At 42.0% G+C, this 15,079-nt stretch overlaps 1 protein-coding gene across 4 annotated transcripts in view; it reads left to right on the forward strand.

The window, feature by feature from the left end:
- The window catches only part of MTHFD1 (methylenetetrahydrofolate dehydrogenase, cyclohydrolase and formyltetrahydrofolate synthetase 1), a 63,281-nt gene that overhangs the window by 10,601 nt on the left and 37,601 nt on the right, over nt 1-15,079 (forward strand). For all 4 annotated transcript variants that reach the window (XR_009601256.1, XM_060418156.1, XM_060418155.1 and 1 more), the window contains exon 2: nt 5,895-5,979. Coding sequence is in view for 3 of the 4 variants with exons in the window: in XM_060418155.1 (XP_060274138.1) it covers nt 5,895-5,979 (85 nt within the window). In the remaining variant the exon portion in view is untranslated. The remainder of the gene's footprint in view (nt 1-5,894; nt 5,980-15,079) is intronic.

Here is a 15,079-nt window from a genome sequence, read left to right on the forward strand (position 1 = left end):
GCACCAATTTATTACATTCCCACCACCAATGTAGGGAGTTTCCCTTTTCTTCACACCCTTTCCAGCATTCATTATACTTTTTGATGATGGCCCTTTGGACTAGCGTGATGTGATATCTCAGGGTAGTTTTGATTTGCGTCTCTGTAATTAACGTTGAGCATCTTTTCATGTGCCTGTTGACCATCTGTATGTCTTCTTTAGAGAAATGTCTAGGTCTTCTTCCCATTTTTTGATTGCATTGTTTTTTGTTGTTGCTGAGTTGTATGAGTTGTTTATATATTTTGGAAATTAAGCCCTTGTCAGTCACATCATTTGCAAATATGCTCTTTAACAAGAAAAATATTTAATTCAATTAAACTAATTTGGGATTTGAAGTATATACCTTTCTTGGAACACTAGGTGGCCTCAATTGTTTTTACAAGGAACTACATGTTATGTTTTTCCCAAAAATTTGAAGAATTTTTTAGCAGTATGAGAGGTTCAGTGAAAAATAAAACAGCAAATGAACGAAATGAAAATAAATAAAATCAGACATTTGTGTTGTATTGCATTGTAAAATCTTGAAACAACAACCTCCTTAAGGGGAAAAAGAGAAATGTGTGTCCTGGTTTAGAATAGCCCTACATGTTGATGAATGTTCTTGCTTTCTCTCTGATCAACTACTAAAGGCCTATTCTGTGGACCTTTTAAGGATCATTTGCAAATTCCTCTAAGCCTATGTTAACATTTCAGTGTTTGTTGACTGGGCAGCTTGTTTGTCATCATGTAGATTTCTTAGCCACGTAGCTAAATATCCTTTTCTGCCTCTTTTTCCTGCCTATAGCTTCTGTTGAAATGGCTTTGTTAGGGTTATATTTTGGCAGTGCTTTTTTTTCTCAGGCATAAAATGTCCAAAATTTAAAAATGGGCTTCCTGTGAAACAGAATGAGTTGAAACTTGTAATGGAGTTTTTCAGGAGTAATTGTACAAGACTTGAGGCAAGAGATCTAGGTGACTGTTTAGGGATGTTAGACTTTGACTAGGACTGTTCAAGAGTAATAAGATTCTATAGGGATGTATACCTTTAACTTTTATTAACTAGGGTCTTTGACACTTGGGTGTGGGAGAAATCAGCTTGGAAAAAACTGATAAGTCATGCAGATCCATAGAGATTCAAACAGATTTCAACAGGTTGAGCTATAAATGATTCCACCTTGATTTTTGCAGCTTAGAAAGAAAAGGTAACCCCAAACATTGCATTTTATCAGCCAGCAGCAGAGTTTCTCAGCCGTGGGCACTGTTACCATGAAGGCTGGGTAATTCTTTGCTATGCTTTGTCCTGTGCGTTGTAGGATATGTAATTGCATCTACCCACTAGATGCCAGTAGTAACTTAGTTAAACTGCATCTGTGTCTATTCACGTTTAGTTGGCTATGACTCTCAGCTCAGGACTAGTATCTGTCCTTCAGGACCAGAGAGACGTCAATGGTTTACTGCTACTTTGTCCTGCTAATGTCAGTGGCAGTTTAGTTCTGATTTTTCCTACATCAAGACTGAGCTATGTCTTCCCTCAGATTTTAGGGTATGCTGATGGAAGATGGTGTGACCAGCATATGTAGTTCTATTCAGGGATCAAGGATGTTTCTCCATATGCCCACTTTAGCCTCGCTTTGCTCCCAAAATTTTTACCAGGATCATGTAACTTGCAGGGCCATGGATAGAAACGAGAGGTGTCTGCAATCAAGGAAGTTTCTGTTGATTTAGGAAGCTTCAGTGATTCGAAAGTTATTCCATTATACATTTAAACTTTCTAAAAATGAGCTATAAAAAGTAAAGGGCTTCCCACTATTTAATTTATCACAGCTTTATGACCCTAAAATAAAGGTAGACAAGGGAGGGAGTGTTAATTTTTCTCTCCATCTTTTTCTTTTACAGTCTCAACTTCAGACATACCTGACACTTGGGTTTGTTTTTCCACCTTTCATTTTAAGGTACTTCAGTTTCTGGCCAAACAAGAAAGCCAGGCAGGAAAATAAAACTTTTTTGAGGGACTTATGGAGACCTAATTACAACTATCTTAATTTCTCTGCCCCCGCCCCGCCCCCCTCACCAGGGCAGATTTTCCACCTGATGCTTTAGTGTTCTGTGCTGTCTAGTTCTTGCTTACTGTGGTTTATGTGCATGTTAGACTGTCTCATTGATATTCTGATCATGTCTCATAAAGAGGCCTAAGTGTTAACTTTTCAACAGAGCTTTGTATTTGGAAAACTATCCCTGCGAATTTTAAAATGATCCTGCTTCTTAGAGAAAGTTTAAGGGAGGCAGTATAAGTGATCTCAAGCTATAATTTCTTTTAGGGGAAAAAAAAATGCACCCTTAGACCCATTTAAATTATAGCATAGAAAATAAAGAACATTTTGTTCTTTGCTCTTAACTTCCTGGGCTGAAACATTTTCCACCTCGACTACCTTATAGTACTGGGTTCCTGCAGCTTACTACCTGCTGAGTTTAAGTATTATTTTTATTTGTCCCTAGATTCTTTCCTTGGGTCTCAAATGCTTGCTTATTCTAGAATCCTTATAAGATTTGGTAAATAAATTCACTGTCCTGTCCTTAAAATATTTGTACCATCAGTCTTTCCAGCTCCATCTCACAACCCCCTCAAACTTCAGAGTCCCCTGTATTCCTGGTATTTCCTCTGTGTTTCATGTTTTGTATATCTGGAATATATACTTCTTGCCAGCTTACCTCTGATACCATAATCCAAGCTACCACCACCTCTTGGCCTGGATTTTACAGTTGCAGTAACTTCTTGCTGATGTCCTTGATTCTCACCTTTCCCCCTTGGGTGTATTCCCAACTCAGCAGCAAGAATAATCCTTTAAAAATGTAAGGCTGAGGACTTCCCTGGTGGTCTAGATGCTTCTGTTCCAATGAGAGTGAGGGTTCCATCCCAGGTTGGGGAACAGGTATACCACATGTCACAGGGCACAGCCAAAAAAAAAAATTTTTTTTTCAAGTGAGTTCCATCACGTCAGCCCCACTGAAAACCCTTGAATGGCTTCCCATCACATTCAGAATAAACGACTATCTACCTGATTTGATTACTATTTCCTCTTGGACCTCATTTACCCACTGGGGGCCTTTTGCACTTGTTGTTCTTTCTGTAAATTGGCCCTGGGAGAGGCACCTGTCCCGACTGCTTAGCGCCTGTGTCTGCATCTGTGAACAGGAATAAGAACGCTTTTTCTCCCTTGCCTACCTCAGGGGGTTATTGAGTCTCAGATGTGTTCATCTTTTCACTGTTGGTTCACCTTACTGTCTCACATTGTGCTAGGAATTGTTTTTTTAAAACACCTACCCCTCCTAAGACTCCCTTCCGCACTGTGGGTTTTGTTTGGGTGGGGAGAGGTAAGGAGAACCAGTAGAAGCCTCTGCCTGGCACTTTGTGTTAGTATGACAGTGGTTGTGGGAAGGAAGGGGAGAGCAGAGAGTGGAGACTTGTTCTCTGCAGCAACCTGGGCAGCACTTCCAGTCCTAGGGCAGGAGAAACCACTCTGGCTGGAGCTGCGGGGGAGTTTCAGCGGGAGCCCAGGGAAGACTTGGCAACTCTAGTGTTTCCTGTTGTCTTATGTCAGAGCAGAATTGTGCCTCTGTTCATTAAAATCCCAGTAAAAGAAATCCAATAGTCAGTTTATACTTGTGTTGAACATATGATTTGTAGAATATTGGATTTGAAAAAAACAAGGCTACTAGCTACAATATTTTGCAGTCCTAGTTCTAACTTCTTGTATCACTAAACATTCTTACCATTTACTGCTGCTGCTAAGTCGTGCTTCAGTCGTGTCTGACTCTGTGCGACCCCATAGACGGCAGCCCACCAGGCTCCCTCGTCCCTGGGATTCTCCAGGCAAGAACACTGGAGTGGGTTGCCATTTCCTTCTCCAATGCATAAAAGTGAAAAGTGAAAGTGAAGTCGCTCAGTCATGTCCAACTCTTAGCGACCCCGTGGACTGGAGCCCACCAGGCTCCTCCGTCCATGGGATTTTCCAGGCAAGAGTACTGGAGTGGGTTGCCACTGCCTTCTCCTACCATTTACTAGGCTAACCCAAATAATCTATTCTTTGCTACTCCTGTGCTTTTTTTTAAGTTACTTTTGTTTTGGTTGTGCTGGGTCTTTGTTGCTGCACTCACGCTTTCTCTAGCTGCAGCGAGTGGGGGCTACTTTTCATTGCGGTGCATGGGCTTCTCCTTGCAGTGGCTTCTCTTGTCCTGGTGCACAGGCCCTAGGGTGTGCAGCCTTCAGTAGTTGTAGCACATGGGTTCAGTGGTTGTGTCCTCTGGGCTCTAGAGTGCAGGCTTAGTAGTCATGGCACACAGGCTTAGTTGCTCTGCACAATGGGGACTCTTCTCAGACCAGAGATCGAACCCATGTCCCCTGCGTTGGCAGGTGGATTCTTATCCGCTCTACCACCAGAGAAGTCCTCCTGTACCTTTTTATGCCAGATATGTGTAAAGTGTGGAGAGCTGAGGGAGTGAGTAACCAAATTAGAATGAGGGAAGAGATGGTGTGAATATCTGGGCATATTTGTTTGTCACTGCAGTTAAGATGAAGACAGATGACAAAACTGGTCTTTTAGGAGAGACAGATCCTGTTCAAGTTAATAACTGCATCATAACTGGACAGTTTGGACTAATTTGAATGTTTACTTCTGGATGTAATGGCAATTACTTAATGTCCTACTGTAGAGAAGTTGTATGTTAGTAAATTGATGTATCTTTGTTTCACAAGAGGTTATACTTTCAACTTAGTAAGGGAAATTCTTTTGTGAAATAGGATATAATTTGTAAATTCATGCTGAATTCAGAGTGGGATTCATTGAATTATCATTCAAGCTTCGGTAGATACCCTGTGACTAGGTAGGGTAAGTTGAGCAGAGGTGTGAGCTTGAGTTCTTTCCTGTAAACTTTTTTCCTATAGCACTCTAGAGAGTGGAAATGCTGAAAAAGATGAGTATTAGCAGCCTTCCAAAAGCGTTGGTCCAAGTTTCTGTTTGTTCCCTGTATGATTTTGAATGCTGTAAACTTGTTTGTTTTTAAAAAATTCTAATTTTATGCTGGAGTATAGTTGATTTCGATGGATGTGAGTTTGAGTGAACTCTGGGAGCTGGTGATGGACAGGGAGGCCTGGCATGCTGCAATTCATGGGGACACGGCTGAGCGAATGAGCTGAACTGAACTGATAGTTGATTTACAATGTCTCAGTTTCAGGTGCACAGCAGAGTGATTCAGTTATGTATATATATCTAGTCTTCAGATTCTTTTCCCATTTAGGCTATTACAGAATAATGAAGAGTTATCTGTCCTTGTTGATGATCTATTTAATATGTTCAACTAGTGTGTTTTAAACTAGTTGTCCCAAACCCATGGCCCAGTCAGTGTCAGTGAGAATTAGAAAAGATCCGTGTCTGCTTGAGCCCTGGAAAACTGATGGGTGGTACAGAGTACATACAACATCAGATAATGTCTGTCTGCTGCTGCTGCTAAGTTGCTTCAGTTGTGTCCGACTCTGTGTGACCCCATAGACAGCAGCCCACCAGGCTCCCCCGTCCCTGGGATTCTCCAGGCAAGAACATGGGAGTGGGTTGCCATTTCCTTCTCCAATGCATGAAGGGAAAAGTGAAAGTGAATTTGCTCAGTCGTGTCTGACTCTTAGAGACCCCACGGACTGCAGCCCACCAGGCTCCTCCATCCATGGGGTTTTCCAGGCAAGAGTACTAGAGTGGGGTGCCATTGCCTTCTCCTAATGTCTATTTTGTGAAGGTGTTTTTTCAATTTCAATGTATCTAATAATACATATTATTTGTGACTTGAAGCATTAAGTTTTAACTCCAGTTTAACTCCTTTTTCTCTAGGCAAATAAAGGAGAGACTGAAGAACCAAGTCATTCAGATGAAGGAGGAAGTACCTGGTTTCATACCAGGCCTGGCAATTTTACAGGTATTATGATAGTGTGTTTCCACTAGTATCTTTCTTCCTTTCTCAATCTCTCAGTAGTACTTAAGACAACAAGCACATCAAAGTTCTCCCTCTTTTTTGGCTTCTGTGAATCCTCATACCTTTTCAGTTCCTCTGTGCAGGCTACTCCTCTTCAGCTCAACTTCTGCATGTGGACCTGCCCTGGCTCTCAGCTATTCTTTGTGGATACTTTTCCCTTATCCAGCGTCTCTTGATCATTGGTCTTAGGACCCCTTTGCTACTGCTAAGTCACTTCAGTTGTGTCCTACTCTGTGCGACCCCATAGACAGCAGCCCACCAGGCTCCCCCATCCCTGGGATTCTCCAGGCAAGAGTACTGGAGTGGGGTGCCATTTCCTTCTCCAATGCAGGAAAGTGAAAAGTGAAAGTGAAGTTGCTCAGTCGTGCCCGACCCTCAGCGACCCCATGGCCTGCAGCCTTCCAGGCTCCTCCATCCATGGGATTTTGCAGGCAAGAGTACTGGAGTGGGGTGCCATTGCCTTCTCCGAGGACCCCTTTACACTAAAAAATTTAAGACTTAGGGAACTTTTTTTTATATGAATTTATCCATTGATATTTTACTATATTAGAAATGAAAACTAAGAAGTTTAAAGATATTTGTATATTTTAAAATGCCAATAGTAAGCTCACTCGAGAGCAATGGGAAAATCATGCATTGAGAAGTCACTGCCACTCCAGTGTTCTTGCCTCCTGGTCTATCACCAACTCCCAGCAGAGCTTCATTCTCAGTTCAGTTCACGTCCATCAAGTCAGTGATCAGAGTTCACCATTCAGCTATCAAGTCAGTGATGCCATCCAGCCATCTCATCCTCTGTCGTCCCCTTCTCCTCCTGCCCCCAATCCCTCCCAGCATCAAAGTCTTTTCCAGTGAGTCAACTCTTCGCATGAGGTGGCCAAACTACTGGAGTTTCAGCTTTAGCATCATTCATTCTAAAGAAATCCCAGGGCTGATCTCCTTCAGAATGGACTGGTTGGATCTCCTTGCAGTCCAAGGGACTCTCAAGAGTCTTCTCCAACACCACAGTTCAAAAGCATCAATTCTTTGGTGCTCAGCCTTCTTCACAGTCCAACTCTCACATCCATACATGACCACAGGAAAACCATACCCTTGACTAGATGGACCTTAGTCGGCAAAGTAATGTCTCTACTTTTGAATATGCTGTCTAGGTTGGTCATAACTTTTCTTCCAAGGAGTAAGCGTCTTTTAATTTCATGGCTGCAGTGATTTTGGAGCCCCCAAAAATAAAGTCTGACACTGTTTCCACTGTTTCTCCATCTATTTCCCGTGAAGTGTTGGGACCAGATGCCATGATCTTCGTTTTCTGAATGTTGAGCTTTAAGCCAATTTTTTCACTCTCCTCTTTCACTTCCATCAAGAGGCTTTTTAGTTCCTCTTCACTTTCTGCCGTAAAGGTGGTGTCATTTGCATATCTGAGGTTATTGATATTTCTCCCGGCAATCTTGATTCCATCTTGTGTTTCTTCCAGTCCAGTGTTTCTCATGATGTACTCTGCATATAAGTTAAATAAGCAGGGTGACAGTATACAGCCTTGACGTATTCCTTTTCCATTAAGTAATATTTTTATGACTTAGTAACTCTTAGAAACAATGGAGTGAGAAGAGGGGCATTGTTTTCCATTTTTGCAAAACCCTTTACTGTCTGGCTTAATAGGGAACAGCTGGATTCCTGTCCACTTTTCAGTCTCTTGCTCTTCGAGGTTTGATTGAAATGTGTGAAGAACCTTCATATATATCTGACCTTATACAGACATATGGTTGTAAAAGGAAGCGTTCTTTTGATATTCTCAGATAAATGTGGATGTTTTTCTTTAGTACTATAAGGACTCAATACGTCAAGGCTGTATATTGTCACCCTGCTTATTTAACTTATATGTAGAGTACATCATGAGAAACACTGGACTGGAAGAAGCACGAGCTGGAATGAAGATTGCTGGGAGAAATATCAATAACCTCAGATATGCAGATGACACCACCCTTACGGCAGAAAGTGAAGAGAAGCTAAAAAGCCTCTTGATGAAAGTGAAAGAGGAGAGTGAAAAAGTTGGCTTAAAGCTCAACATTCAGAAAACGAAGATCATGGCATCTGGTCCCAACACTTCATGGGAAATAGATGGAGAAACAATGGAAACAGTGTCAGACTTTATTTTGGGGGGCTCCAAAATCACTGCAGATGGTGATTGCAGCCATGAAATTAAAAGACGCTTACTCCTTGGAAGAAAAGTTATGACCAACTTAGATAGCATATTCAAAAGCAGGGACATTACTTTGCCGACTAAGGTCCGTCTAGTCAAGGCTATGGTTTTCCTGTGGTCATGTATGGATGTGAGAGCTGGACTGTGAAGAAGGCTGAGCCCCAAAGAATTGATGCGTTTGAACTTCTCCAACACCCTGGGATTTCTTTGGAAGGAATGATGCTAAAGCTGAAGCTCCAGTACTTTGGCCACCTCATGAGAAGAGTTGACTCATTGGAAAAGACTCTGATGCTGGGAGAGGTGGGGGGCAGGAGGAGAAGGGGACGACCCAGAATGAGATGGCTGGATGGCATCACGGACTCAATGGACATGAGTCTGAGTGAGCTCCGGGAGCTGGTGATGGACAGGGAGGCCTGGCGTGCTGTGATTCATGGGGTCGCAAAGAGTCGGACACGACTGAGCGACTGAACTGAACTGACTGAAGTGAAGTTTCAAAAAGGCAGTTGCAGTATGAAATCTGAAACTGTTATCAGTGAATCTTCATATTTTGTTAAGTCAAAATCTTGTTTTATGTTACAGTTTGAATGGATATTTACCTGTGTGTGGTTTTGTTATGTTCTTTGTTCCTCATCTGAAAAATAATGGTTCACTGAATTATACAGATCTCCCAAATGTTAATACATTTTATTACATGATTTTTAAAAAATCATAATCATTACTGTCACCAACAAGCTCATCAGAAAAGCCTGCAAGTGTTGGGAAGTTGTCAAGCTCACAGGAGTACATAAATACCAATTTTTGCTTGAAAGCTCCAATTTTGTCATTAGTTACTATCCTTGCAGTAGCAGGCTCACTTTATCCAATTTTGAGAAAATATTTGCCAAATGTTCAAGCCCAAGTAATTATTGTTTGTCAGTTGTTCTTTCGAGTAAATTTGGTGTTTCATTAAAAAACTGGCCAGTTCTGCTTGCAAGGCAAGAAAGCACAAGTACTTTTCCTAGTGACAGCCACTTCTGTTTATGGCCAAAGTGCTTTATGATTGCTTCCCCATTCTTTATGCAGAATATTGAAAAGACATGTACTCAAGGATCGAGGTTTAATAAAAATAATTGTTACTGCATCAAGAGCACTTCTAAGTGAAATTGGTGTGTATGTTCTTTTCTTTTTTTCTTTTTTTTACTGAGCGTGTGTGACAATGAAGGATATCCTTATGACTAGTACAGTTTGGTGCCATTGTCTTGATCCTCACTAAGTCATCAGCAGTCTTACCCGCCATAACTTTTGCAGCCTCGATACACATGTCAATACAGTGAAAATGGCAAATGACATAGTATTATGATGGCACTAGCAGGCCTTCTAAAAGGGTGTTGGGGTTCCCCAAGAGTGTATGATCCACACTTTGGGAACCATTGCCCTGCACAATTTCATCTGACCCCCAGATATCAGCTGTAGGTCAGGAACTTGTAAACCTGGATTTCTTCTGAGTTCCAGACTCCTGGCTTCCTGGACATCACTCCCTTCGCTAATCTTTTTGCTTGGTGTTCCTGTTACCTTGACCATTTAAATGCCAATGCTCAGCCCTCAGACTTCTTTTCTACTTTATTCTTTCTGTAAGTGAGCCCCCAGGCCCATGGCTGCTTGGGAGAATACTTCCTAGCCAAGATTTCTTCCAAGAGCTCCAGGTTCATCCAGTAAGAGGCCTTCAATAAAAAGGCAGAAGATATTTCATAAATACATGTCATGTGGACAGATGTACAGATGAATGTCTAAAGGGTTTACTGGGACAACAAGAACCTGATAGCTTGCATTTGAAATTCCGTTCAGAAACACCTGGTCCCTCAGGTCTCATTTCTCTCTGTATGTGTGTCTCCATATATATCGTTTAATTCCTTGCTAAGTTCTGTTCCATGTTCTCCAAGAATTTCAGAGTGAATAATACCGCCCCCGCTCCATTGCTATACATTATCTGAAAGGCCTTAGTTGAGAAGAAAAGCACCGAAGGCCTGTCGTTCTGCCTGGTCTGTTCTGTGCTTTGGTGGATTTTCCTTTTTTATTTTTACAAATTGCTAAGAATCAAAGGTATATGTTGTGGGTGTACACTTGGTACATATGTGGGACCAGTTATTTCTTGGCTTATTCTTGTGAATTATTTGTTGCATGAAGAGTAAATGTCGTAGACAAGAAATCTGTCTCTGTAAAGCCCTTTTTTGTAGCAGTAGCGAAGGTGTTTTTTTTTTCCTGTTTTTAAAATTGGCTTCCAAGCTCCTATTTTAAACTTATTGATTGCAAAGTGTTTTTGTTACATAAATGCCGTTCTGTAACTTGTCTCCTATGCTCTTGCCAATAAAACAGTGGTTGAATATTTTAACCTTGCACTTTAGCACCAGGAGCAATATCATTCTATGATGCAGTGCTCACAGATTATGTTGTAATCACATCTGTGCCACCTCAGACCTCTTGTGTTTTTTTTTCCATCCTGGTGACTGGCACCACCATTTCCCCACATACTCAGACCAGAAACCTGAGCTGTGTCTTGTCCTCTCTGCTCTCCACATCATAAGCTCTTGAGATCTCTTCCCTCCTTTTGTATATTTATTTATTTTAAAAATCATTTTGTGTAATTTACTATCATTACGATTATTACTATTACTGGTTGTGCTGGGTCTCTGTTGTTGTGCCTGGTCCTTCTCTCGTTGCAGTGCACAGGCTTCTCATTGCAGTGATGTCTTGTTGCAGATCACAGGCTCTAGGGGACACAGGCTCATTAGTTGCTGCACACAGGCTCAGTAGTTGTGGTGTACAGGCTTTGGTCACTCCATAGCATGTGGAATCTTTCTGGACCAAAGATCACGCCCATGTCCCCTCCATCAGCAGGTGGGTTCTTATCCACTGTATCACCAGGGAAGTCCATTTTCCGTCCTCTTAATTTCTTCTGCTCCCACCCCACTAGGGCACTAGTCACATGCTTACAAACTTCTGATCTGGATGCTTCCAGTCTGTCCTTTTACCCGCAGATGCCACCCTTGTCAAAACGCAAATCTGATCACAATCAATCCAGCCACACACACTGCCCATCCGATGCAAAAAGAATGACAGTACTGTTTATGTAATGTCTCTATAGTTCAAGTGATTTGTATCTATTTCTGGTTGTCCTCATTTTTATCTTATCCCCACCTACAGGATGGGAGCTGTCTTCTTGTAGACACAGTAATGAAACCAAGCAGGAACCTGTGGGGTCCCATGTGGTACAAATCCTTCCTGTGTCCCCCATTCCTCGTTTGTAAGAAATAGGCTCCATTCAGCCTCGCATAGGGCGGATTCACACAGTTGCTTATCAGGGAAGGGAGGGGATGTAGAAACACAGGAGAGGGGCTGTCTGGAAACAATAGTAGAGCACAGCCTTGGGGCAGGGTCCTGGTTCCTTCTCAGGGAATATACATGAAAGTAGCTTTGAGTTATTCTTCACAACTAAGGCCCCCACACAAGTGAAGGATGGTAACTTCAAGCTGAGCACAAGACTCCTAGAGCACTTCCCTGTTTCTTTACCACCAACCAATCTGAAGAAAGTCACACACTCTGTTGCTCTCAACCCAAGTCTTGCTATAAAATCTTTTCCCTGGAGCTGAAGAAAAACTAATGAATTCCCAGGATATTTTATGTTGTAAAACAGGAATCGGAAGACCATTTTGTCTTGTTCAGTCGCTGAGTCATGTCTGATTCTTTGTGACCCCATGGACTGCAGCAGGCCAGGCTTCCCTGTCCTTAACCATCTCCTGCAGCTTGCTCAAACTCAAGTCCATTGACTCAGTGATGCCATCCAACCATCTCATCCTCTGTCGTCCCCTTCTCCTCCTGCCTTTAATCTTTCGCAGCAAAAGGGTCTTTTCCAGTGAGTCAGCTCTTCACATCAGGTGGCCAAAGTATTGGATCTTCAGCTTCAGCATCTGTCCTTCCAGTGAATGTTCAGGGTTGATTTCCTTTAGAATTGACAGGTTTGATCTCCTTGGTGTCCAGAAGACTCTCTCAAGAATCTTCTCCAACACCGCAGTTCGAAGGCACCAATTCTTCGGTGCTCAGCGTTTTTTATTGTCCAGCTCTCACAGTGGTATATGACTACTGGAAAAACCGCAACTTTGACTGTGTTTGTTAGCATGTTGGCCTTTGTTGGCAAAGTGATGTCTCTGTTTTTTAATATGCTGTCTTGGTTTGTCAAAGCTTTTCTTCCAAGGAGCAAGGGTCTTTTAATTTCATGGCTCCAGTCACCATCCTCAGTGATTTTGCAGCCCAAGAAAATAAAGTCTGTCACTGTTTCCATTTTTTCCTCATTCATTTGCCATGAAATGATGGGACTGGATGCTGTGATCTTCATTTTTTGAATGTTGAGTTCTAAGTCAGCTTTTTTCAGTCTCATCTTTCACCTTCATCAAGAGGCTCTTTAGTTTCTCTTTGCTTTCTGCCACTAGGGTGGTGTCATCTGATATTTGAGATTATTGATATTTCTCCCAGCAGTCTTGATCCCAGCTTATGCTCATCCAGCCTTGCATTTTGCATGATATACTCTGCATATAAGTCAAATAAGCAGGGTGACAATATACAGCCTTGATGTATTCCTTTCCCAATTTTGAACCAATCCATTGTTCCATGTCTGGTTCTACTGTTGTTTCTTGACCTGCATACAGGTTTCTCAGGAGGCAGGTAGGACGGCTTGGTATTCCCATCTCTTTAAGAATTTTCAGCAGTTTGTTGTGATCCACACAATCAAAGGCTTTAGCATAGTCAATGAAGCAGAAGCAGATGTTTTTCTGGAATTCTCTTGCTATTTCTATGACCCAGCAGATATTTGATCTCTGGTTCCTCTGCCTTTTTAAAATCCAGCTGTACATCTGGAAGTTCTCAGTTCATGTGCTGTTGTTGTAGTTGTTATGATTTGATTTGATTTGTTCAGTCACTCAGTTGTGTCTGACTCTTTGCAGCCCCATGGACTGCAGCACGCCAGGCTTCCCTGTCCTTCACCATCTCCTGGAGTTTGCTCAAACTCATGTCCATTGAGTCGTTAATGCCATCCATCCATCTCATCCTCTGTCATCCCCTTCTCCTCCTGCCTTCAATCTTTCCCACCATCAGGGTCTTTTCCAGTTAGTCAACTCTTCATCAGAGCTTCAACTTCAGCATCAGTCCTTCCAATGAATATTCAAGGTTGATTTTGTTTAGAATTGACTGGTTTGATCTCCTTACTGTCCAAGGGACTTTCAAGAATCTTCCCCAACACCACAGTTCGAAGCATCGATTGTTCAGCGCTCAGGGCTGGGTAATTTCCTAGGCTAGGAAGTAGGAAGATTATTCCAGTTACTTTGGAGAAGTGGCAGGGATTTCCAGGAACTGGGCCACTGCCCATGTTTTGGCCTTTTATGGTCACCCTGGGAACTGTCATGGTGCCTGTGATGTGTCATTTAGCTTGCTAATGTATTACAGAGAGCATATAATCAGGCTCTACTGGAAGTAGATGGCTCTACTGGAAGTAGATGGCTCTACTGCCATCCTGTACCTAATGGATTCTAACTGATTTTTGTGGTATCCTGTTCTTTAACGGTTGTGTCGTTCTTTTAACTGTTGTGCCCTGCCCCCTTCCCTTCTGTCTCAATAGGACCTTTTTTGGATGATGTAATTGACCTCCTTCAAAGAAGAAATTGGTATTTCTGATAAAATGCTTAAGTGATTTTTTTTTTTTGTATAAACTATAATGGGATTAAGATTCGTTCTGGGAAACCAGTCTGCCATCCACCCACTTGACTGTCAGTCAAGAAATCTACTGTTCTTCAACTAAACATTCCTTTTGCGTCCAGTTTGAGAATGATTGTGTAACCATTTTCCCTATTAGATGCTTATACTGAGTGTTTCAGCTGGATCCTAAGAGGTGTTTTCCTTTGCCTTAGGATTACAATCAGACTTTGATGTATGCTCATAACTCTTAAGCATTTTTAAAAAACGAGTGGTCATTTTGGAGTTTTAGAAAAATTCCTTCGGAAACATCCAGACAGAAACAGCAACAACAAAAAGACTTCAGACTTTTGTGATACTGAATGCCAAAGACAGCAACCTTGAAGGAAAATGTCGTGATTCCAAACTTGGCCAAATTTGTCCTTCGAGTGCAAAGATGGCAGAGAGATATTTTCAGGTACACACGGACTCAGGAGAATTGCCCACACCTTTCCAGGAAAAGTGACTTACAGTTGTATCTCAGCTACATCAGAGATGAAGATAAAATATAGAACAGTTGTAATTTATTTTTAAAAAAACAGCAGGGAGTGATAAAAACCATTTAATCTCAGAGTTAAGTCGAAATAACTAATTGTAGTTATGAATATGGTCTGCTTAAAAAACATACAACCTAAGAGCTGTGAGTTGTTTGCTCAGTGTCTAACTGAGGGCTGTACCCCAGGAGACAGCAGTAGTCTCTCCAGTTGCTCAGAGAAACTGTCCCAAAGAGGTCGGGAGAGGAGCCGGTATGCATCAGTGAGTGTGGACTGGGGATACAGGCAGTCAGGATCTCAGTGAAAGGCTAACTGCAGGCACCAGGATCAGATATCTCAGTGATTTTAGTGCTTTTCTGTGTGTGAGAAGATGCATGAATCTGGGGTCATTGACATTCTTCCTAAAGATACACATTTGAACTGTCTCAGGGGCCCGCATATCCAAAACATGGAATACAGCAACCTGCATTCCTTTCAGGGTGGACTTGCAGGTCAGTGACTGTGGTGGCTACTGACATGATCCTTACGGAACTGGAATGGCAGGAGACATTCTTTGTTTACAATATAAGGAAAAACAAAATACTCCTCCCTTTCTTAT

Source organism: Ovis aries, chromosome 7 (assembly GCF_016772045.2).
Source record: "Ovis aries strain OAR_USU_Benz2616 breed Rambouillet chromosome 7, ARS-UI_Ramb_v3.0, whole genome shotgun sequence".
Classification (NCBI taxonomy): domain Eukaryota; kingdom Metazoa; phylum Chordata; class Mammalia; order Artiodactyla; family Bovidae; genus Ovis; species Ovis aries.